At 35.8% G+C, this 23,972-nt stretch overlaps 1 protein-coding gene across 1 annotated transcript in view; it reads right to left on the bottom strand.

The window, feature by feature from the left end:
* The window catches only part of LOC148939225 (uncharacterized), a 329,493-nt gene that overhangs the window by 128,222 nt on the left and 177,299 nt on the right, over positions 1-23,972 (bottom strand). The window contains exons 10-12 of the mRNA XM_089106790.1: positions 22,040-22,174; positions 14,859-15,002; positions 5,611-5,739 (exon numbers count right to left, since the gene is read on the bottom strand). Of these exons, the coding sequence (XP_088962916.1) occupies positions 5,611-5,739; positions 14,859-15,002; positions 22,040-22,174 (408 nt within the window). The remainder of the gene's footprint in view (positions 1-5,610; positions 5,740-14,858; positions 15,003-22,039; positions 22,175-23,972) is intronic.

Genomic DNA, 23,972 nt, shown 5'->3' on the forward strand with positions numbered 1-23,972 from the left:
TAGCTTAATATTTCTAGTTCTATTGATAGAAGTTCCAGTCACAGTACCTGTAATAGTGGCAGTACTAGTCGTGGTAATCTCAGTCGCAAGCAGTTACAGTCACAAGTTGTCGCATTCTAAGTCGTAAGTTGTCATACTCGCAGTCGCCAGTGGTCAAAGTTGCAGTTTCAAGAAGTTACAGTAGCGAGTAGCCGCAGTGCCAGTCGAGTTGCATTTTTTATTTGAAGTCACAAGTAGTTGTAGCCACAGTCATAAATTGTCACAGTCACAAGTATCCGCAGTCTTAAGTAGGCGCAGTCGCAAGTTGTTGCAGTCCCAGTCACAAGTAATCATTGTCAAAGCTGGAATTAGTCACAATTGCAAGTAATCGCAAGTAGTCATAGTAACAGTTGCAAATAGTTAAAATTGCATTTAGTCACAGTTACAGTCAAAGTAGTAGCAGTAGGAATAGCGGTCCTGAAAATTTAAAGTTAATAATCTTACCCGCTTTTTATATGTTGCAGATACCTCAGATATACTGGATATCTTAGATATCTTAGATTTTGTGGTGTTTTCTTATTTTTTGATATTATAAGAAATACAAGCGCACAACTTTCAATAAAATTTGTTTCGGTAAAGCACAAATGACGTTCTGACCTTAGAAGGCTTTGGTGATCTTCATCCTTATTCCTGTTTTTGGTAATTTCTTTGCTTTATTTTGACTTATTAATTCATGGTTATTTCTGTCCATTTTATGCCCTTTACTCATTGATAGTCATTTCTGTTCTTTTTTTAATTTAGATTTATTGTTCTACTTTATTTTTGTTCATCTTTGTTTTAATGTAGTTCTTTACTTTTCTTTGGAAACGATTTTATAAGTTTTCTTTAACTAATAATAAAACATTCATGGATGACCGTGGTAGAGTTTTAAAAGCTAAATCTATGAGAAATATATGTTAGTAAATGAGCAATATAAATTAATATTGGCTCATTTTGTATTGATTGGTGTATTGATTGGATGCATACATTGGTGTATACCTATGACCATTCCCCTACATAAGGAGACATGTTAAGAAAACAATTCTTACTTCATAATGTGCAAAATAATCCAAGTTAAAAATTTTGTAGTGGGAGAACCTTTATCTTTACTTCTTTCACTGCATTTCCAGTTTTTCTGTCACATTTTTAATTATTTATGTCATTTCTCCAAGTCTTGAAAATCGTATATAAAAAAAACACCCAAGAGTCATCTAGCTAACTTAACCTAACTTAACCTAATTTATCAATATTTGCCTATTAATATCTTTTTGGTAGATGGCAGTGATGGTTTTTAACTTACATATATGGACCATTTGAAAACGGATAAATGCAGTCAAATCTATGTTTATTTTTCACAATTCTGTTAAAAAAATTTTACAGCAGTGAAAAAGGTGATGATAAAGGTTCTCCCACTGCAAAATATGTCAACTAGGATTGTTTTGCATAATCAATTAAAAATTTTTTTTCACAAAATAAGTTTTTCAAAGAAAAGTAAAGAACTCCATTAAACCAAAAATGAGCAAAAATAAAATCAAATAATCTACCAAGCGTGAAAAACTACCACAAATCAGCATTGATAAATAAATGAAACCCAAACGAATAGAAATTACAATAAATAACCGAGTCAAACACAAAATGGGCAGAAATTAATATGAGTAGGGCTCAAAAGCCATATGCCTTCCCAAGGCCAAAACATAATTTGCACTTTACTGAAAAAATATAAATGTTTTACTTTTATAACTTTAATAAATCAAAAATATTAACGTTTTGATTACTAAATATCAGTATATGTATATTAAACTGAAAATGCAAAGCGATTTGCATTTTTTCAGTAAAGTGTGTTCTGGCCTTGGGAAGGCATAGGGGTTTTGAGCGCTACTCATGTTAATTTCTGCTCGTTTTGAGTTTGACTCGGTTATTTATTGTAATTTCTGCTCGTTTTGGGTTTCATTTATTTATCGATGGTAATTTGTGGCAGTTTCACGCTTGGTACATTATTAGATTTTATTTTTGCTCATTTTTGTTTTAATAGAGTTCTTCTTTACTTTTCTTTGAAAAACTTATTTTGTGAAACAGTTTTTTTTAATCAATTTCTGTTCGTTTTTTATTTACACAGTCTTTTGAGGGAAAAAGAAAATAATTCTTTAAATCTTTTTGTTTTTTGAAGATTTCTTAATTTGGCCTGCTATTTGTAAGCTGGAGAAATGTTTTTAGCAATTTTTAACAACATACACCTTTTTAAAAATCTGGACACAAATAGTAGTGTTTAATTTAGTTTCATGCCTCCTCTAGTTGACCTGAATAGAAAACTTGATACCATTCGCAAAATAAACCTGATTACTTTCTTTGATAGCTTGGTCACACTTACACTAATTTGATTTGATTAAATTTTAAGAGCAGAAGTAGCCCCGAAAGTTTGAATATAATACCCTCAGTCGTTCTTGGGATACTGCTGAGCATTAACACAGCGCATTTTGATTTAATCTTAAGGCAGCATTTAGTTTTTAAACATAATGGGTGGGTGGGGGTGAGAGGGGGACTACTTGCCCTCCAATCACTTTCAACTATTAAAAAGGGCATTAGCCCTTTCTATTTTCAATCAAATGAGCCCTTTTGAAAGTTCCCAAGACAACTCCTTCGATAGGAAGTGCTCTGGTCTAAACCAAAAAATGAAATAAAATAATAATACATTGTACCCACATCGATTTTTACTATAAAAATGTCAAACCTACCAATCATTTTCGACCATTAAAAAGGGTACTAGCCCTTTCAATTTCCAATCGAATGAGTTCTTTTTGAGTTTCTACGACAACACTATCTGTAGACACCACATATGCCCCCAGGGCATAAATTACAACCCTTGCCCCGAGTTCTGTGAGGGGGTTGTTATCCTCAAAGACCTAATTTCCACAACTTTCAACTACGTTAAAAAAAGGTTGTTTGAAAATTTTTATTGGTTGTGTTGGGGAAATGGTGGGCGTGAGAGGGGCGTTAGTTGCTCTCTAATCACTTTCAACTATTAAAAAAGGCACTAGCCTTTTCAATTTTCTATCGAATAAGCCCTTTTGAAGTTTTTACGACAACGCTTTCAATAAAAACCTTATATAACCCCAGGGCATAACTTACAACCCTTTCCCTGAAGGCTGGGGGGTGTCATCCTCAAAGACCCAATTTCCAGAACTTTCAACTATGTTGAAGAAAATTGCGATATCAAAATTTTGATTGGACGTGTTTGGGGAAATGGTGGGCGTGAGAGGGGGGTTAGTTGCCCTCTAATGACTTCCGAGTGATAAAAACAGCACTAGCCCTTTCCTTTTTCCAGTCGAGCGAGCCATTTTTGAAGTTTCTACGACAAAGCTTTCTATATGCCCCAGGGCATAACTTACAACTCTTGACCTGAGGGCTGTGAGGGGGTTGTCATGCTCAAAGACATAATTTCCGAACCTTTAAACTACTTTAAACAAAATAGCTATCTCAAAATTTTAATTGGATGTGTTTGGGGAAATGGTGGGTGTCAGGAAATGGTGGGCTGACTTGAGTAGGGAAGCCTCTCTAATTTCGAGGCTAGCGTAATTTATGCAAGATCATACGCCTATTTCTACGCCAATCAGAGGGCTATAAATACTAAGCTAAGTAACATCGCTTGATTTCTAGGTATTACGCGGGACTCTAAAGAGATAGAAATTCTATTTTAATAAGGTTTAAGTTCTATTAGGGAGATAAATTCTGGAATTATTATTATTTCGAAGCCTGGACTCTAAAGAGAGAGAAATTCTATCTTAATAAGGTTTCATTCCCTTTAGTCTGAGAGATAAATTCCGGAATTATTATTTCGAAGCCCTTATAATGTAAGTAGGACATAGTAGATATTTTTCAGAGACACAAGGAGATTAATAGAGATTTAATATATTACTGAGCCAGACTCCAGGGAATTGAAATGAATCAGCGCACAGTTGTCAGAACAAAGGAACCGTCAGAGATGAATCGATATTTTAGGGGATTATTTGGGCGAAACGGATTAATCGACATTTTAGGGGATTATTTGGGTGAAACAGTTTGAGACATTTTAGAGGATTGGCATAGTAAATGTTGATGAAATTTTAATGAAAACTTATTAAAATAGAATTTCTATCTCTTTAGAGTCCATGCTTCGAAATAATAATACTTCCAGAATTTATCTCTAAGCCTAACGGAAATGGAACCTTATTAAAATAGAATTTCTATCTCTTTAGAGTCCCGTATAATACCTAGAAATCAAGTGATGTCACTTAGTTTAATATTTCTAGCTCTCTGATTGGCATAGAAATAGGCGTATGATCTTGCATAAATTACGCTAGCCTCGAAATTAGAGAGGCTTTCCTACTGACTTGCCATCCAATCACTTTTGACAATTAAAAAAGGCACTAGCTGTTTCAATTTCCAATCAAATGAATCCTTTTTGAAGTTTCTACGATAACACTTTCTATAGAAAAAAACCTAATATGTCCTCAGGGCAAAACTTAAAAGCCTCGCCCTGACGGCTGTGGGGGGAGTGTCATCCTCAAAAACTTAATTTCCAGACTTTTTAACTACGTCAAAAAAAATTGCTATCTCAAAATATTGATTGGATGTGTTTCGGGAGATGGTGGGTGTGAGAGGGGTGTTAGTTATCCTTCAATAACTTTCAACAATTAAAAAGTGCACAAACACTTCTAATTTTCAATCGAGTGAACCCTTTTTGAAGTTTCTACAACATCACTATCTATAAAAACCTCATATGCCCCCAGGGCATAACTTGCAACCCTTTCCGCGAAGGCTAGGAGGGGATTATCATCCTCAAAGACCTAATTTCTAAAATTTTTAACTACGGTGAACAAAATGGCTATCTAAAATTTTGATTGGATGTGTTTGGGGAAAGGGGGTTGTGAGAGGCGGTTGGTTGTCTTTCAATCATTTACGTCTATTAAAAAGGGCTCTAGTCCTTTAAATTTTCAATCGAATGAACCCTTTTTGAAGTTTCTACGACAACACTTTCTATAAAAACCTTATATGCTCCCAGGGCATAACTTACAACCCTTGCCCTACGATAACTCCTTCGATACGAAGTGCCCTGGTCTACCAAGGAACCAAAAAACCAAAAAAAAAAAACACACATTGTGCCAACATCGCTCTTTACTTAGGCAGCGCTATTGCGCTGCCTATGATATGAAGTAAGAATTATTTTTTTAACATGTCTCCTTATGCGTTGGAATGGTAAAAAATTTACACCCGGACGATTTATAAGTAATATTAAGGGTACTGAGAGTGATGGTAACAAGAGTGCGGAATTTATATGTTGCTTTCATGTATTTTAATTGAAAGTCAATATGATACAAAGTTTGAAATTGAACGTTAAAAAGTCTTCGAAAAATTTGCTAACAAATTTAATAAATCTATGTGACAAAAAATAAAAACAAAAAATCGATGAGCTGAGAAAAAAGAGCTAAAAAAATTTAAAGATATTTTTTTTTGAAATGCTTCAATAAATAAAAGATCTTTTAAGAAAAATACCCGGCCTATTGACTATTAAGCCTTAATTATCTCACTCTAGAAAAAAAAAAATATAAGACTTACCGACACACAGATCTTGGATACTCTTTTTATAGCCTCCTTTACATTCACAGCTATATCCTCTTGGAAGTTCCACACACATAGAGTTTGAATCAAATGCGCATGGTCTACCATTACTACATTCATTAACAGCTGAAAAAAAATAATCAATAATATAACCAGAGGCTAAGCGTGCCTCAATTAAGCCTGTCATAGGTAATCAAAGTAACCTCTTTTGTATATTCAATTTTTATTTTTTTGCACCAGACCACTTAGTATGGGAGGAATTGTTGTGAAAACTTTGAAGGGTAATCATTTGACTGGAAATTGTAATTTCTTAAGGGAACGGTGTGGAAGATGTTGAATTAAATTTAATGACACCACGTGCATCGAGGCTATCAAAAGGCCGTATCCATAGTGTCTTAGGGACAACTAAAAGTATAGAGGTAAAAATTTTACGGAATGTTGAGGGAGATGTAAAACTAAATCAGATTACATTGTGTGTGCCCAGACTGTCAAAATGGTGAAATATGCAGTGTCCCAGAAACAGCTAAGAGAGCTACGTTAGAACTTCAGAACATGTCGTTGGGGACATTCTATTAAATCAAAAGACACTAAATATATCCAAAGTTGTTAATTTAGCTTATGCGCGATATCTCAAAAACACCTAAGGTTACTAAAGTAAAACTTTCAGGGAATTTTGAGGGGGTGTTGAACTTAACGAAATTACATCATGTCCGTCGGAGGTTTCAAAAAGGCGTATCTGCAATGTCTCAGGAACAGCAAAGGGTATTACGTTGAAAGTTCCATAAAATGTTGAGGGGCGTGCCAAATTAAAAACAAAAATACTTGTTAGGGCTTTTGGTCCTGATTATCAAATAGATACTCTTCCTGTAAATTTAAGTTCATTTCTCTTTAATTTCAATTTTTCAACCGTGGCCCTGCACAGTTTTTTAAAGAATCTGCTAATTAGCTAGTATCTAAAAATGTACAGGGTATGGGTGACTCATACAAGAAACAAAAATAGATAGAAAAGCCAAGGGTAAATTTTTTACTTTGGTCAGATTTCGCGAACTCTGCGACGGAGGAGAGTCGCGAAGCGTTTTGTTTTATTTGAGTTCTTTAGTTCGTTTTTTGATCCTGACTTGTGAAATAGTAAAATGTAAAACTTTTTCTATATAGGCCTATTTTATCATTTTTGACCTAGGTAGAGTCAAGAGAAATAGAGGATAAAATGGTTTGTCGTAGGAAAGGTGTCCTATGATATGCGGAGAGAAATTGCAGACTCTGCGACGGAGGCGAGTCGCGAAGTGTTTTGTTTCATTTGAACTCTTTGAGTCTTTAGTTCGTTTTGTGGTCCTGACTTGTGAAAAAGTAAGAGTTTTCAGATTTTTCTGCAAAGGTTTATTTCATCAAATTTGACCTAGGTAGAGTCTAGAGAAATAGAGGATAAAATGGTTTACCTTAGGAAAATTATCCCATACTACGTGAGATAGCTTTGCTTGATTCCGTGGGCACATACCGTCGCACACACGCATCACAGAAAGTGCAGTTGTCGTATCCCTACTGGTTATAGCTGTGGCAAGTCCACAGCGGGACACTTAGTGAGGACTGAGATTGTAAAACTCTTGATCCGTCTCGACCACAATACCACACACTAGCGCTATAAGTAGTGGTACAGATGGCACTGTGTCACGTACCCTTCCATCCACAGGAATCCAATAATTGTGCCAGAAATGTTCGGAGCCAAATACTGATGGTAGCTACATACTAGTGCCAGCAGAGAGACACCGGTAGTGAATCGAATACACGTTTCTAAGGATACATGTTAATTTAGCCCATGATACCCCATATAAATTGTGCAAATAGACACGGAATTAGAAATCCATTTCGTATTTTGGAAAAGTTCTTTAGCTTGGCTCTACCTAGAAAAGCACATTGTATCAGCGAGGACGACTTTGATGAAAGGGTGCTTAGGCACAGCCTAGCCTGTTGAAAAAATATAAAAATTAGAGAAAAAAAAATATAACGGTCGTCTTTGGTGAAATAATGAGACAATAGTGATATTTGGAGATAAAAGAAAACGAATGTTCAACTAATTGATTTATCGAATTTAAGGGTGAATTGAGATTACAGTAGAAGAATTTCTCCGTATTAGAAAAAAAATATTACGGGTTGTAGGAACGAAAAAAAGAGTAAAACTAGGATTATAGTTCAAGGGGTTTTACTGGACTTGGAGATAATATTCAGTGCCAAAGGCTATACAATTGTTGATTTGGCGAATTAGCGAAAATTTGTCTATTTGTGCATAATTTTGGTAGGAGGGTGAGATAAAACTGTCCTTTTTTGCGTAATCCGCCTAGGTTGAGATTACTTTCAGGAAATTAGTATAATTTGCATTTGATGTGACTGGTGTCTGGTGTAGATGTTTTGTTCGTGTCACAGGGTAGTTTTTCCTGAGTGGTTTTAAGTCAAGCTATTCCAGCAGTAGAATATTCAGGTGGTCGTTCAGTTTTCTTTATCGTCCAATTCGTATTATTTTGCTTTACGGAGATTTGTTTTACTAATCAAAGAATAATTTGCAGCGAATTGAATTGTCATTTGCTAATCCAGTGTGGAAACCAGATTACACTAAAAAAGATCACTTTATAAAAAAAAGACGCTATATTCTATCTAGAATTTGAAAAAAATTCATGTGGCGTGACGGAAAACTTGAAGATTCTTAAAAGAGAAAAAAGAAATACAAAAAGAGACCAAATTTGCAGATTGTGCAGATTAAAATTTTTGGAAACTAACAACATTTTCGGGAGACAAAAGAGCTGTAGAGGGAGAAGAAGGTCAGGGGCTTTTGGTAAAAACCAGAGATGAACAGAAAATAGAATTGAATGGGTGTTGGAAAAGCCGTGAGATATTGAGTTTTGGGCTGGATTGGAAAAGCTTCGGATAGAATATGAGGGTGGTCCTGTCCAGTATAAGTGGTATTCTGACTCATTTGAGAGAGAGGAGCCCTTTGGGGAGTATACGCTTCGGGAGGTCATGAAGAAGTGCCAGCGTCCTCAACTCGCAACTGTTGTCAAGTTGTGATCCCTTTCCTGATGCGTAGCCTTTAGAAACTATCCTTTAACTTTTCGAGTCCCTAGTAGATACTGTCTCCCTTTACCAGTCACTACATATCTCTCTTAAGCCTTTAACCAGTAGTCACATTCGCTTTTCGTACCCTACATTGGATTCGACACTCATTTCCTCCAAACCTTATTCCCTGAGCTATATATTTTAGTTTCATCTTCAGTGGGAATCGATTTTTATTCTTCATATGACTATTCCGGGTGGTGGGACCCAAAAACATGTCACTTAAGCTGTCACTAAAATTTTTCAGTTGAATTTTTAATCCCATTTACTTGTACACCAATTGATACTGCCAACTTTTTCATCCTTTGCCACCAGCAATTTTAAATGATGCACTAGGGAAATTCGGGTTTTAATTGACATGTGGATTTATCTTCATCGTTAAAGGTTAAGAGACTAGCCTAGCCGACTTTCCTTATGCCTGGCATCGTAGCAAAAGGTATGCCCTGGGGGCATATAAAGTTTTTATAGAAGGCGTTGTCGTAGAAACTTCAAAAAAGGCTCATTCGATTGGAAATTCAAAGGGCTAGTGCCCTTTTTAATAGTCCAAAGGGATTGGAGGGCAACTAGCCCCCCCACGCCCATCTTTCCCCGAAACCCATCCAATCGAAATTGTGAGATGGCAATTTTGTTCACCGTAGTTGATTTCCAGATAGAAAATAGGTTTTTCAGGAGGACACTCGCCCACAACCCTCAGGACAAGGGTTTTAAGTTATACCCTGGGGGCATATAAGACTTTCATAGAAGGCGTTGCCGTAGAAACTTCAAAAGAGGCTCATTCAATTGGAAATTCAAAGCGCTAGTGCCCTTTTTAATAGTTGAAAGTGATTGGATGGCAACTAGGACCCCCCACGCCCATCAGTCCCCCAAACACATCCGATCAAAATTTTGATATAGGCATTTTGTCAGCGTAGCTAATTTCCAGAAAGAAAATTTCTTTTTGAGGAGGACAGTCCCCCACAACCCTCGGGGCATGGGTTTTAAGTTATGCCCTGGGGGCGTATAAGGTTTTTTATAGAAGGCGTTGTCGTAGAAACTTCAAAACAGGCTCATTTGGCTGGAAATTCAAAGGGCTTTTGCTCTTTTTAATAGTGGAAAGTGATTGGAGGGCAATTTCCCCCCCCCCCTGCCCATCATTACCCCAAACAAATCCAATCAAAATTGTGAGATAGCCATTTTGTTCAGCGTAGTTGATTTCCAGATAGAAAATATGTTTCTGAGGAGTACACTCCCCCGCAACCCTCAAGGCAAAGTTTTTAAGTTACGCCCTGGGGGCATATAAGGTTTTTTATAGAAGGCGTTGTCGTAGAAACTTCAAAACAGGATCATTCGATTGGAAATTCAAAGGGCTAGTGCCCTTTTTAAAAGTCGAAAGGGATTGGAGGGCAACTAGTCCCCCCACGCCCATCATTCCCCCAAACACATCCAATCAAAATTTTTAGATAGTAATTTTGTTCAGCGTAGTCGATTTCTAGATAAAAAATATGTTTTTCGGGAGGACACTCCCCCACAACCCTCAGGGCAAAGGTTTTAAGTTACGCCCTGGGGGCATATAAGGTTTTTATAGAAGGCGTTGTCGTAGAAACTTAAAACAGGCTCATTCGATTGGGAATTCAAAGGGCTAGTGCCCTTTTTTATAGTTGAAGGTGATTGGAGGACAACTAGCCCCCCATGCCCATCATTCACCCAAACACATCCAATCAGAATATCGAGATAGCCATTTTGTTCAGCGTAGGCTAGTTGATTTCCAGATAGAAAATATGTTTTTAGGAGGACACTCCCCCAGAGGACACTCCCCCACAACCCTCAGTGCAAGGGTTTTAAGTTATGCCCTGGGGGCATATAACGATTTATAAGAAGGCGTTGTCGTAGAAACTTCAAAACAGCTCATTCGATTGGAAATTCAAAGGGCTAGTTCCCTTCATAATAGTCGAAAGTACTTGGAGGGGAACTAGTCCCTCTCTCACGCCCATCATTCCGCCAAACACATCCAATCAAAACTTTTATATAGCCATTTTGTTCAGCGTAGTTGATTTCCAGATAGAAAATATATTTTTGAGGAGGACACTCCCCAACAACCCTTAGGGCAAGGGTTTTAAGTTATGTCCTGGGGTATATAAAGTTTTTATAGAAGGCGTTGTCATAGAAACTTCAAAAAGGGCTCATTTGATTGGAAATTCAAAGGGCTAGTGCTCTTTTTGATAGTCGAAACTGATTGGAGGGCAACTAGCCCCCCCCACGTCCATCACTCAACCAAACACATCCAATCAAAATTTTGAGATAACCATTTTGTTCAGCGTAGGCTAGTTGATTTCCAGATAGAACATTTTTTTGAGAAGGACACTCCCCCCCCCCAACTCTCAGGGGTAGGGTTTTAAGTTATGCCCTGGGCGCATATAAGGTTTTTATAGAAGGCGTTGTCGTAGAAACTTCAAAAAAGGCCAATTCGATTTGAAATTCAAAGGCTAGTGCCCTTTTTAATAGTTGAAAGTGATTAGTAATATATTTTGTTGTTGTTGTTTAGACCAGGGCACTTCGTATCAAAGGAGTTGTCATAGGAACTTCAAAAAGGGCTCATTCAATTGAAAATAGAAAGGGTTGATGCCCTTTTTAATAGTCGAAAGTGATTGGAGGGCAACTAATCCCACACCCACCATCCTATTTACCTATTATGTTTAAAAACTAAATGTTGCCTTAAGATTAAATCAAAATGCACTGTGTTAATGCTAATTCTCAATAAGGCATCTCAGCAGTATCCCAAAAACGACTGAAGGTATTATGTTCAAACTTTCGAGGCTACTGCTGCTCTTAAAATCCAACGAAATTAAAATTGTGTAAGTGTATCCAAGCTATCAAAGAAAGTAAACAGATTTTTTTGCGAATGGTATATAAAATGGTATAATTTTTCAATACTTTATTGAAAAAATACAAATGAATGTGCATTGTCAGTTTAATATACGTATACTGACATTTAGTAATCAAAATGTTAAAATTATTTGATTTATTAAAGTTATAAAAGTAAAAACATTTATATTTTTTCAGTAAAGTGCAAATTTTGTTCTGGCCTTAGGAAGGCATAGGGGTTTTGCGCACAACTTGTGTTAATTTCTGCTCGTTTTGAGTTTGACTGGGTTATTTATTGTAATTTCTGTTCGTTTTGGGTTTCATTTATTTATCGATGCTGATTTGTGGTATTTTCGAGCTTGGTAGATTATTTGACTTTCTTTTTGCTCATTTTTTTTTTAATGGAGTTCTTTACTTTTCTTTGAAAAACTTATTTTGTGGAATTTTTTTTTTAATTAATGCAAAACTAAAAAATCCAGCAAACAAAATAACTTAAAACTTGGTCAGTCAAAATCTGGGTGCGATTGCTGTTTTTTTTAATCTTGTAACGTTCCAAGTCCATATTTCATATTTTTTATCACTGAACTTACTATGGGCCCGGGAAAAGCAATGGATCTCCCAAATACGGATCAAGGACTAAGACATCTTCTCGCATGTGCAGAAGTGCATAGGCCGACTAAAACAGGACACCAAGAAGTCCTATGGTATTTCAGTTGAATGAAGGTTGTGTCCAATCTGGGGCCCATTGTTCTATCTGTCCAATCTCTTGCTCTATCAACAAGAGTTGACGTCGTGAACAAGCGATCTCAAGTAGATTTCCTCCGACAAAGAATATATTTATTGCCTTCAAATATTATATTAGAATGGGCAAGCGCCCTATAGTATACAACCTGAACTAAAACAAGGTTATTCAGCCCTAAAATGTCCACCGAAACAAACACAACCCAGAAGAGCGATCCATTAGTCAGAATCCAGCGCAAGGCTGTGTTGTTTACTAGGCTGTAAGTCCCCAAAGAGGCGTCACTCATTAAGGTAACCTTATACAGCAATTTGCTGGCACGGTCCTGGCTAAACAAACTTATAAAAAATCCACCCTGAGGCTACTACGGCAGTAATCTAGTTATTCTCTGCCTTCGGCCGAGGGTGCTATGCGTGGCTGCAAAAAATCTGACAATTCTGTTTTTTTTTTCTCCCAGATGTTTCTAGATGCTCAATAGGATTTGGGTCTACTATGGGTGAGCTTACATTGTCACAAAAAAAACTAGACTATAATAGGCAGCTAAATTATTAAACAACTGAAATAATTATAATGGGAAGTGTTCTACATTTTAAATATAAGCTGATACTCATTAACCATAGAAAACCCAAGCAGATGTTGGCAACTGCTGCTATACAAGGAAATTAGATAATTCTAGAGTTATTCAGCATATTTTTAAATATCTTGTCCCGGGACAAATTTCGAAATTAGGTTATGAATCTAAGTATTATGTGTTAATTTTATCCAGTTGGGGAAGAATTCAGGTCTCTAAACAACTGTGGAACGATTCTATTACACAAATTACCTACAAAGTATGGACTAAAACTCAGTCAGAGTAATACTAAGGTAAACAACGTTCTACATAAAAAAAATTAAAGTCTTTCGTTCTTTTTTGTCTTACAAATCTACTGCAAGTCCCTGATTTGTTACCAGCATATAAGAATCGGCATCAGCACATCAGCACTTACCAACACATCAGAATGGAAGATGATTTAAGAGGATACGTGAAACTGATGAAGGGTCAAGCTTTGGTATATTAACGTTGATTTAATTGAATAAAAAAACCTTGCACCAATGAGAGCGCAGTGTTTTCTAAAAGAGTAAGAAAGTTTCAAAACAAGTTTAATCTTAAATTCATTAATTTTTTTCAGATTCTAATACTCTTTGGAAAAAAACAAGCAATTAAAGTCAATTATTTTTAAGTCATATATTGGTGTTTATAATATAAAAATACGAAAATAGAGTAAAATATTATACAAAAAGAAACAGTAATAATAAATGAACTATCCTTCCCAAAAAAGAAAAGTGAAATGCCATATTCAGTTCAGTTGAAGGGTTTGAAGGCAGTTATTTTTTTTAATTCAACGTTTGTTTGAGCTTTGAACTATTTTTAGCTTTGAGCATTCTCGCAAAACTGCTAATACCAAATAATCCCTGCTTTCAGAAATAAAAACTTCCCACCTCAAACAAAAACACTAATACCATTTAGTAAATTTTCGGTTAGTTAAAACTCTGTCACCTCATTAATTTAGCTTAATCGAAAGTTTCACTTTTCATTTCAGCGGAGCATCAAAATGCTGTTAATGGTGCTAATGTTTTTAGCTATTATAAAGTTGAGATAAATTTCTAAATTTCAGATTCTATTTAGCTTCCTAGTTTCTTTTTAGGTTTCTAGTTTCTAGTTTCTCAAGCAGATTCTCAATTGTTAAAATTTACATACTTTGATTCAGAAAAATTAATGCAACGCTAAGCATAGCAAAAAACATAATTGTGAATTTTATGAACATAATTTAACATAATTAAAAAAAAAAAAAAACATAATTCAGCGGAGCATCAAACTGTTGTTAATGGTTTTAGGGTTTTTAGTTATAGTAAAGTTTAGATAAATTTCTAAATTTCAGATTCTATTTAGCTTCCTAGTTTCTTTTTAGGTTTCTAGTTTCTAGTTTCTCAAGCAGATTCTCAATTGTTAAAATTGACATACTTTGAGACAGAAAAATTAATGCAACACTAAGCAGAGCAAAAAACATAATTGTGAATTTTATGAACATAATTTAACATAATTCAAAATTAAAAAAAAACAACAACATAATTCAGCGGAGCATCAAAATGTTGTTAATGGTTTTAGGGTTTTTAGTTATAGTAAAGTTGAGATAAATTTCTAAATTTCAGATTCTATTTAGCTTTCTAGTTTCTTTTTAGGTTTCTAGTTTCTAGTTTCTCAAGCAGATTCTCAATTGTTAAAATTGACATACTTCCAGTCAGAAAAATTAATGCAACACTAAGCATAGCAAAAAACATAATTAGAAATTTTATGTTGATAATTCAGCTGGTTCAACTTATAGCTATTAAGCAATGTCAAAAGGTTGTTCGCCATAGAATTTATACTGCTTAATGAATACTTTATGTGTCATTTTTTTGGCTTGACATAGCTTGAACGGTAGCACAATGTGCATTCAGCTTTATGTTCCTGCCTAATCTTCGCTACTAGGAGGAGAATAAAAATAATCTTATAATCTGGATTATCCTTTTTTTGTGGACTTACATTTGCATTTCTCAGTTAAATCGGACACGTCTTTTTCTGATCCTGGATGACAGAAGCAAACAGCTCTGAATCCATCATTGGAGTCTAACTTGCAGATTCCGTTTCCGCAATCAGCACCTTCTGGACAGTCATTGATAATAGGATCTAAAAAAAATATATAGTTACGTCTTGTTGTCAAATGAAAGTCACATTTGTTGACTACAATCATGACAATATCTTGATTTTAATATGATCGATTTGAACGTAAGAAGCAAAGAATTTGAAACAGACATATGAAAATGTCTGAAAAGGAGTTAGACCCCGAAAAAACTAAATTCTGTCTATTATATATATTTTAAACCATCTAAGACACCTTTGAAGTTGTGACTGCAATGTGGTTGAGTTTTTGTTAGTTTCAATCAAGTATTTTTCAGGATGTTTTGAACTCAAATGAAGACAGTGCCATTATTTCTACGCCCAATTTCGAGAGTCAGTGCTACTTTAAAACTTGGAGGAGAGTATCATCCATGGATTGAGTAGAATTAAAAAAAAAAAAACTTGAGTAGAATTCAGAAGAGACGTTGAGAAAGTGTGGGACAGTAAATAGTGTAAATCTTGGTAAAAAAGTATAGTTCAACCCGTTTATGAGGCCCCAGAAAACATTATTTGGAGCTCATCAATGGGGTAGTTGATCTAATTCCATTATGTTCCATGATGGTATGTGGGTAATTGAAGTCAATTCTCCAGCATAACTGACCGGGCCGGGAAGAGAGTTCCCCAATGAGTTTTGTGCGTGAGCACTAGAAGGCCTAAGGGCTGCTTGTTATGAAGCTTTTGTTCAATAAAAGTGAAATAGGCTATGGTAACTCAAACTCGTTTTATATTGAATAAAAAATATTTATGGAGCTCATGAGATCCATCCAATTTTGGATTGGACTTCAATCTTCCGGAATCGTCTAAGGGACATAATTTTTGCAGCGAGTACATGGGCTATTGATTGACTGAAAACACAACATTGAAAAGGTCATATTTTTTCCTATATAATTTCCATGAATCTTATGAGGAAGCTGAAAAAGAATCTAATTGATACAGCTTTTAAAGAGAGCATGGCGCTTTTTACTTCCTTGTACACATGGAAATACTATTGTACCCTGATTGGTGTCATAGTATTCCTTCATAGATATCCTTCTCTTTTCGTTAACCCTCTTTGATCTTTTTGCAAATTCCCTATTCACTTTTGTAAACTAGTAGTATTTTTCACTTTGCGATTTCTTTTTTTCTTTTTAAATCATGTGGCAGTCTGTTAGATTGCTGAGTTGGCCCTAGCTGAATCTGTTAAAAATTGAGCAGCTCCAAGAAGAGGGTATCATCCTTTAATCGAATCTTGGCGAGTTTAAGAAACCAGCTGAGAAATCTTTTATGCAAGCGTGAGCAAACTGGCATTGGAATGGTATGATTTTTTTCAGAGATAATCCGCATACCTGCCCATTACAAAGAAGATATCCAGGGACATCAGAATAGGAATGACAAAGAAAAGGGACTCATTAATACAAAAAGCAGCTTGGGACGGAGTTAAGGCTGGACGGTATTTAAATTTTTATCTTGCTAAAATTACAAACGTCAAACATAACAGATTCTACGGTAAAAGTAAAGAAATTTAAAAGTAGGAAGAGAATTGCTAAAGGAGATTATCATTAATAAACAGTCCAAAATGGCAGACACAGTCACTCAGTTTTAATGGAAAGATGCCTTGTTTTATCTTTCTACGGAAGTGTGAAAATGTAAAAAAAGGAATAGGAAATATAAATTGGAAATTGAGTTTGTGTTTTGAGACAATATGGTTTTTTGGTATTCATTTTCGTCCGTGAAATAGGAAGATCCACATAATGCATTCAAGAAGGAGGAGTAACTTTTGGAGACTTTTGGAGTTTTTTTTTTATTTAATAACCTTTCAAGGCCAACTGCGAGTGGTCCATCAAGGCCCTAGCCTTTCCCAATTGCGATCCCTGGAGATACTTTCCTCTGTTACCACTTCAAACCCATTCTCCGACCTCTACCTTTTAGGGCTTGCCTCAATACTTAACCTCTTTTGATATCAACAACTGATTCCTATTTGACTGTTACATTGGGTTAGGACTAAGGAGGAGTGGCTTCATATTCCCCACCCTACTGTATCGTTTATCATTTTAACATAAATCACTACTGTAACATTTTGTATTTTTTGTCATACGTAATTGTAAACTATGTCAAGAGTGTAAGTAGTTCTGACCCAGATCTAAAGCTATTTCCACCGTTGGAGGTTAAGAGGCTAGTGGAACCAATCCCTCTTAATATCTTTTGCAACCCCATACACCTTAGCCCCAATCTCCATTATTCTCAAATGCAAATTCGAAAGGGCAAAAGGGTCTGTTGTTTAATCTTGCTACAAGAGTCTTATCAGTAAATAACTAAGAGCCTATAACGTTTTACAATTTCGTGAGTCGTTTAGTGTATGCATTCCCCATCAGACAGAGCACCAAGCCCAAATGTCCCTCACTAGATAAGAGCACGATAATTTTCTGCCTTTTCTGCAGAATAATCTCTTCAAGCCCTAGTATTTTCGCGGTGGTTATAAATCTTTATTGTTCAAATGACCCATTGCTGGATACACTTTCGATTGTGGAGAATCATCACAACAATGTCGTTTCCCAAGCAAACATAATGCCCCAAAAATCTGGAGGACGATATCAAGAGGCCAGAAAGACGAAAAGAGGAAAGTTAGAAATTTGGAAGTTTAACTTGTGTGTTTTTTCTTTTGTTTTATTTTGACCCAAAGGAATGTGGTCATAGCTGTTTATCATACTAGTCCTAATATCAATAAATAACTACAGCACAAAACTGTCTGAGGCCAACACAGCCAAGCACACTCGTCCTTCATCTCAACCTATTTAAAACTTCCCACCCCGTCCTTCCACCCCGTTTCGGGACGAACCACTTTTCATTTGGACCTAGATGGTTGGCCAACGACGACTATCTGTGGGAATATGTCATCCTTCATTCGCAGAACGTATTTTAGCTATTTAGACTTTTCTCTCATTATAGACCCAAAAAGTGGGATTAAAGAGCATTTTTTGTACACCTTACTGTCACTCTGCTACCCAATGATATCCGTATGCAATTTCTCTGGAACACATCTAGCAAATCCTCCTCTGTATTTCGGGGCGTCCATGCTTCAAACCATACTTGACCACTTTCATCACTGGGGCATCTGCAGAAATTTTTTCATATTTTCCCAAAATTTTACAACTCTGAAAAAAACCCTGGCTCTTGGCTATTCTACATGTAACATCTTCACTGCACCCACGAACTTTGCTAATAATATTATCTAGGTGAGTAAACCTGCCCGCTTGATCCATCTTATATTGATCCAGCATCCCCTGTTCACCTTTGATTATTCCTAACTATCTAGGTGAGTAAACCTGTCCGCTTGATCCATCTTATATTGACCCAGCATCCCCTGTTCACCTTTGATTATTCCTAACTATCTAGGTGAGTAAACCTGTCCGCTTGATCCATCTTATATTGACCCAGCATCCCCTGTTCACCTTTGATTATTCCTAACTATCTAGGTGTGTAAACCTGTCCGCTTGATCCATCTTATATTGACCCAGCATCCCCTGTTCACCTTTGATTATTCCTATTCTTCACGACTTAGTATTCTCAATATTGATTTTTAAACCTATTCTTACGACCAGAACTCGAAACCTCTGAAATTTATCAAATTTGTTAAAATTTTCATCTAGGATGCTTAAATACTCAGCATAATTTATATCTAGGAAAGTTTTACTTCCCCAATTGATTCAGTGTTCTTCGATTTGCTTTCATGTACTGTTTAGAACAAAGTTCATCAAAGTGATTCAGACAGGGATAGGACGTAAATATGCTTAACTCCTGATTTAATACGGAACCAGCTACTAAGCTCATTTCCTACCGTCACTGCAGCAATATTAGTCTCTTACAAAGAACTAATAAATTAATGTGTTTATCTGGTATACCATTCAAGGATAGGACCTTCACTAAGGCTCTTCAATCAGTTGAATCAAAGGCCTGCTCATAATCTATAGAATTGGTTACTAAAGGCGTCTGAGGATTCAAGGATATCTCATGCATTTGTCTAAGTAGTGAACATTTGGTCAATACATCCTCTCCCATTTCTAAGACAACGCTGTCACTTCTCTTAAAACTTTATCTAAAATATCTCTGAGTCTAAAGTGAAACATCATGCTAAGTAATTTGCTTCCTATAGAAGCCAAGCTAATGGTTCTGTACTTACCACACTCACTCTTATCATATTTCTCATAAAGGGGTTTAATTAAACTTCTTCTAAACTCACTAGAGTCCCTAAAATTCCTTGTTTGATTGTAAACTTTGGTTGTACATGACAGTAATTCATTTCAATTGCGCCATTAAAGGAAAGGCTAGGTGAAACAAGAATCTGATGTGGAAATGGTATTCAAAAACAAATCAAAAAAGAAGATAAAATGAGAAAATTTATCAGAATTTTTTTCAAAAACACGAGAAAATATATATAAGTTTCATTAGGGAGGGGGGGGGGCACACTTTAAACATGTAAATGTAATAAGCATGACTTTTTTCTCAGTAGTACTTGATAGACCCCTTGTCCTGTTTATCAGATAAGCGTCTTTCTGTTCTTTTGTATTTTACCTCTAAGCTTATTCCTTTCTTTTTCCCTTTTACCGTGAGGACGTCTTTACGTCTTAAATGAACAAAGCCAGTTAATATACGAAAAAATAATTCATCTGCACTTTCAGACAACAAGCCAGACAGGAATACCTGGTCTTCTTGCACTGCCATAGACCAGGAACTATTGCAGTTTGTTAGCAGTTCGTTGATTGCTGGGAACTACGCAGCTATAGTATTGGTAAAAATGGCCACGACTGCTCTGAATGTCAGAAGAAAAAACAAGTTTTTTTAAGTGAAAGTAAGGAGCGACATTAAAACTTAAAACGAACAGAAATTATTCAGTATTTGAAAGGGGCTGTCCCCTCCTCAACGCCTTGCTCACTAAGCTAAAGCTTTTTATTGTTTTAAAAAATAAAGTTGTGTGACAGAGTCAAACTTTAGCGTAAAGAGCAAGGCGTTGAGGAGGGGACAGCCCCTTTCATATACGGAATAATTTCTGTTCGTTTTAAGTTTTAATGTCGCTCCTTACTTTCGCTTAAAAATTTTTTTTTTATTTAATTTCTGAACGTTTTCGAATTATTGCAGCTTTGATTTTGGCTCACCGTAAATAAATAATTAGAATGAAATTTGCATATTAATTTTACTTGTGTTGGCTAAATGGATTTTTCGAAATTTTGTTCTGACGTAATTTGCGAATTAACTTACGTAACGAACTTCTATGGAGTTTACCCCTAGTCCTTACTACTGCTACTGCTACTAACAACTCACCGCAGCACCAAGCCGCCTGAGGCCAACACAGCTACGCACGATCCTCCTCCACCCCAATCTATTCAAAGCCTCCCTTTTTACACCCGCCCACGAAGTTCCCATTTCCTTTAAATCTTTCTTTATGACGTCCTCCCACCCCAGACGGGGACGACCTGACCTCACTCTTCACGCTAAAGTTCGAATTTTGTTCGGATCACAAACCCCTTAATCACAATGGCTGGTTAATTAGAATAGTTAGCTCTTTTGAAAGTACTAATAAAAACTTAGCGTAAACGGCGAAGTAATGACTAGGGGGGGAACCCCCTAATATACGTAATAATTTCCTTACTTTCAGTTGAAAAAAACTTGTTTTTTCTATTTAATTTCTGATCGTTTTTAAATAATTCTGGGAAATCCGGTGCCCCCTTCTCAGAAATGTCCCTTCCCCCAAGGAACCATTCTCTACGCAGAAATCCTACTCCGTAACCCCCTCCTCCAACCCTTTCCCCCGCCAAAAAAATTCTTCCTGAAACGTCTGTATACTTTTCACTAACCAATATAATATGTAAACAATTGGCAAAGTTCATAACCTGCAGTCCTTCCCCCGGGAACTGTGGGGGATTAAGTCATCCTGAAAGACATATTTATCTGATTTTCGACTACGGTGAATAAAATGGCTATCTCAAAATTTTGATTGGGTGACTTCAAGAATAAAATGAGCGTGGGAAGGGGCCAAGTTGCCCTCCAATCTTTTGGTCACTTAAAAAGAGCACTAGAAGTTTTAATTTCCGTTCAGATGAACTGTCTCACGATATTCTAGGACTACTGGATCAATACGATCACCCCTGGGAAAAAAACAAATAAACACGCATCCACGATCTTTCTTCTGGCAAAAAATATAAAATCCCATATTTTTGCACATAGGGGCTTGAAACTTCTGTAATTGGGTCCTCTTATATGCCGAATCTGATGGTGTGATTTTCATTAAAGTTCTATGACTTTTAAGGGGTATTTTCCCATTATTTCGAAAATAAGGTAAATTTCTCAGGCGCGTAACTTTTGATGGGTAAGACTAAACTTAATGAAATTTATATATTTGAAATCAGCATAAAAATTCAATTCTTTTTATTTATCTACTGGTATCAAAATTATGGTTTTTAGAGTTTCGGCTACTATTGTGCCGGGGCGCTCCTTACTTACAGTTCGTTACCGCTAACTGTTTGATTAATTTTTTTTTTAAAGTTGAAGTTAATAGTAAGTCAGAGATGTACGTTAGAGTGCATATGATAGATTGTATATGCAAGAGATACATGTTCGCGCCACCCTTGGGACACACCTCCCCCAGTCGTGACTTCAAGTGGTGATTGATAATATCGTTCAATGAAAATTTTAAGTAATTTTAAAAATTTTTCTGTAGGTTATCAATAAAAAAAATAATACAAAGCTTTAGCCTGTGAGAGTGGGAGACATTATAAGGAGATAACCGTATAGTCATAATTGGTATTGGCTGTTTTGAGCTAGGATTGGAGTCTAAGCCTCAGTATAACTTTGGCCTCTTTCAAACATCCTAGATTAGTGTTTAGATAAGTGTTGTGTAGTAACACCCCTGTTTTTGTAGTTTTTAAAACAATGTTTTGTTTATTAGAATAGATATCCTAGAAAATAGTGTAAACAGCACTAGTTCAATTTATTAAGTAACTGGAATGCAAAGAAAATAAAGATAGCCATTTGTAGAATAGATTAATTAGCTTTAATAGGCCTATTTTACTTACCAGTTGGTCTGCACTTCTTATTATCCGCCTGATCCGGAGTCCATTGTTCATAGCAACCACAGCCAAACGTACCTATTCGGTTGTAACAGCGCTGCTGGCAATCATGGTTGTTGGGATTCAAACATTCATTCCTATCTATAATATTAATCCTATTTACTAATTTAATTTGAACAAATTAAGATACCCACAGATAACCACCACTATTTGAAATTCATGGCAGTAGAAAGCTGTTGAATGCCTAGTTGCACAAAGGCCCCCTCCACCCTACTCTATGTGAAGCTGATCTCTTTAATCCATTCCATGTAATATATACTTTCTTTAAATATTTCCTAATATTTCAAACACTTTGAATGCGTGTGACCTATGAACCCTAAAGCCATTATGTGCAGTTTCCCGCCTGCGATTCACAAAAAACTATTATTTGAATAATCGAATTACTTTTTGGCAGCTGTCTGACAATATAAATTACTTTAAAATTAGTAGGAGCGTAACTCCAGCATTTTAATTGAAGAAGGAGCAAGAGCGGATCTACACCGAGGGAGTCAACAGGAAAAGGAAAATCGTCCAAGTGAAAGGAGCGTTGGAAAATTTGTGAAAAACACAAGCTTAAATGCACTTTAAAGATGTCTGAAAAAATATCTTAGGAAATTATTTTATAATGGCTAATGTACACCCAATGAAAAAAAGTAAAGGTGGCATGTACCTGCCCTAAGTCTATGCAGGTATAAACTTGCGGGGGGGGGGGAGGGGGGTTACACAGAATATCATTTGTCTAACGTCTAAAGTCCCTTCACCAAGAGAAGTTTGGTCTCCTAGTGCTACATATTCAAACTGGCAACAATAGAAGTAGAGTCTGTGTTGGTATCGTTTTTATGTGCACACAAAATATCTAAACTGTGAGAAAAATATGCATAAATTGTTCAAATTCAGCTTATTCTACTTGTAGCAGATATTTCATAAAGCATACTGATGCAGAAATAAACATCCCTTGAGTAGCTCTGGCGTTCCGTGAAATGCAAAATTATTGTAATAATCCTTAGTACATTTATATCAATTCTTTTTTTGGACCTGTTTAAAAGAAATATTTACAAGAAAAATTTAAAGCTGTTTTAAAGAAAAAAAAATAGCGAGAAGTCAGCAAAGTACATAGAGACAGGTCTACATTTATGGGTTGGTATGTAAATCCATAACGTAAGGAATAGGACTTTATCAGCGCTTATATGGCGCTTCAGTTAACAATAAGATAACTTTGAGCCGTATCGGAGTTTCATTAAATATTGGAAGTAAAAATTAAAAAAAGTTAAATGATTCCTGGAGCAGATCCCCCTTTCTAACAACTTCCATGACCAAACTACAATTGAATTTACCTATCTAGCTATAATATGAACGTTTTTATAAAAATCACTAGGTTTCCAATGATTTCTTTTTTATTAAGGAAATTATGTTCACTCTAACTACCTTCTTTTCTTCAATGATTCCATTTCTGTCCTGCTTCTAGTTGCAGAGGGTGTACTCATATCCGCTTTTGAAAGTTTTAAAGCCAAAAAAATGTAATGTTAAACTGATAGATTTTGGGAAGTAAAAGAACTTTAGATATCAGGATAAAAAATTTGACCAGAGTGAGCTTGGCGAAACAGGAATATAATAGTATCGTACATTTTTGCAATATTGCAATTAACTAGGCTTGCCTATTTACGTGATGAATAGTTTTCAAAGAAGGTATATTTGCATAGATATTAATGCAGAACATATTAGGAAGTGTAATGGATTCCTGTTTTTCGCGCTTTTTTTCATATTATAAATGGACGGGGTTTAATTACAAAAAAACTATCTGTTCGAAGTAAAGAACAAAATTGAAACTTAAAACGAGCAACAGTTTTAAGGTTACTTATTACGTAACTGAAGTTACTTATCTCCCAAAATTATTGGGGAG

The sequence above is a fragment of the Artemia sp. Qi Xiang Cuo genome, chromosome 21, assembly GCF_049724085.1.
Source record: "Artemia sp. Qi Xiang Cuo chromosome 21, ASM4972408v1, whole genome shotgun sequence".
NCBI classification, from domain to species: domain Eukaryota; kingdom Metazoa; phylum Arthropoda; class Branchiopoda; order Anostraca; family Artemiidae; genus Artemia; species Artemia sp. Qi Xiang Cuo.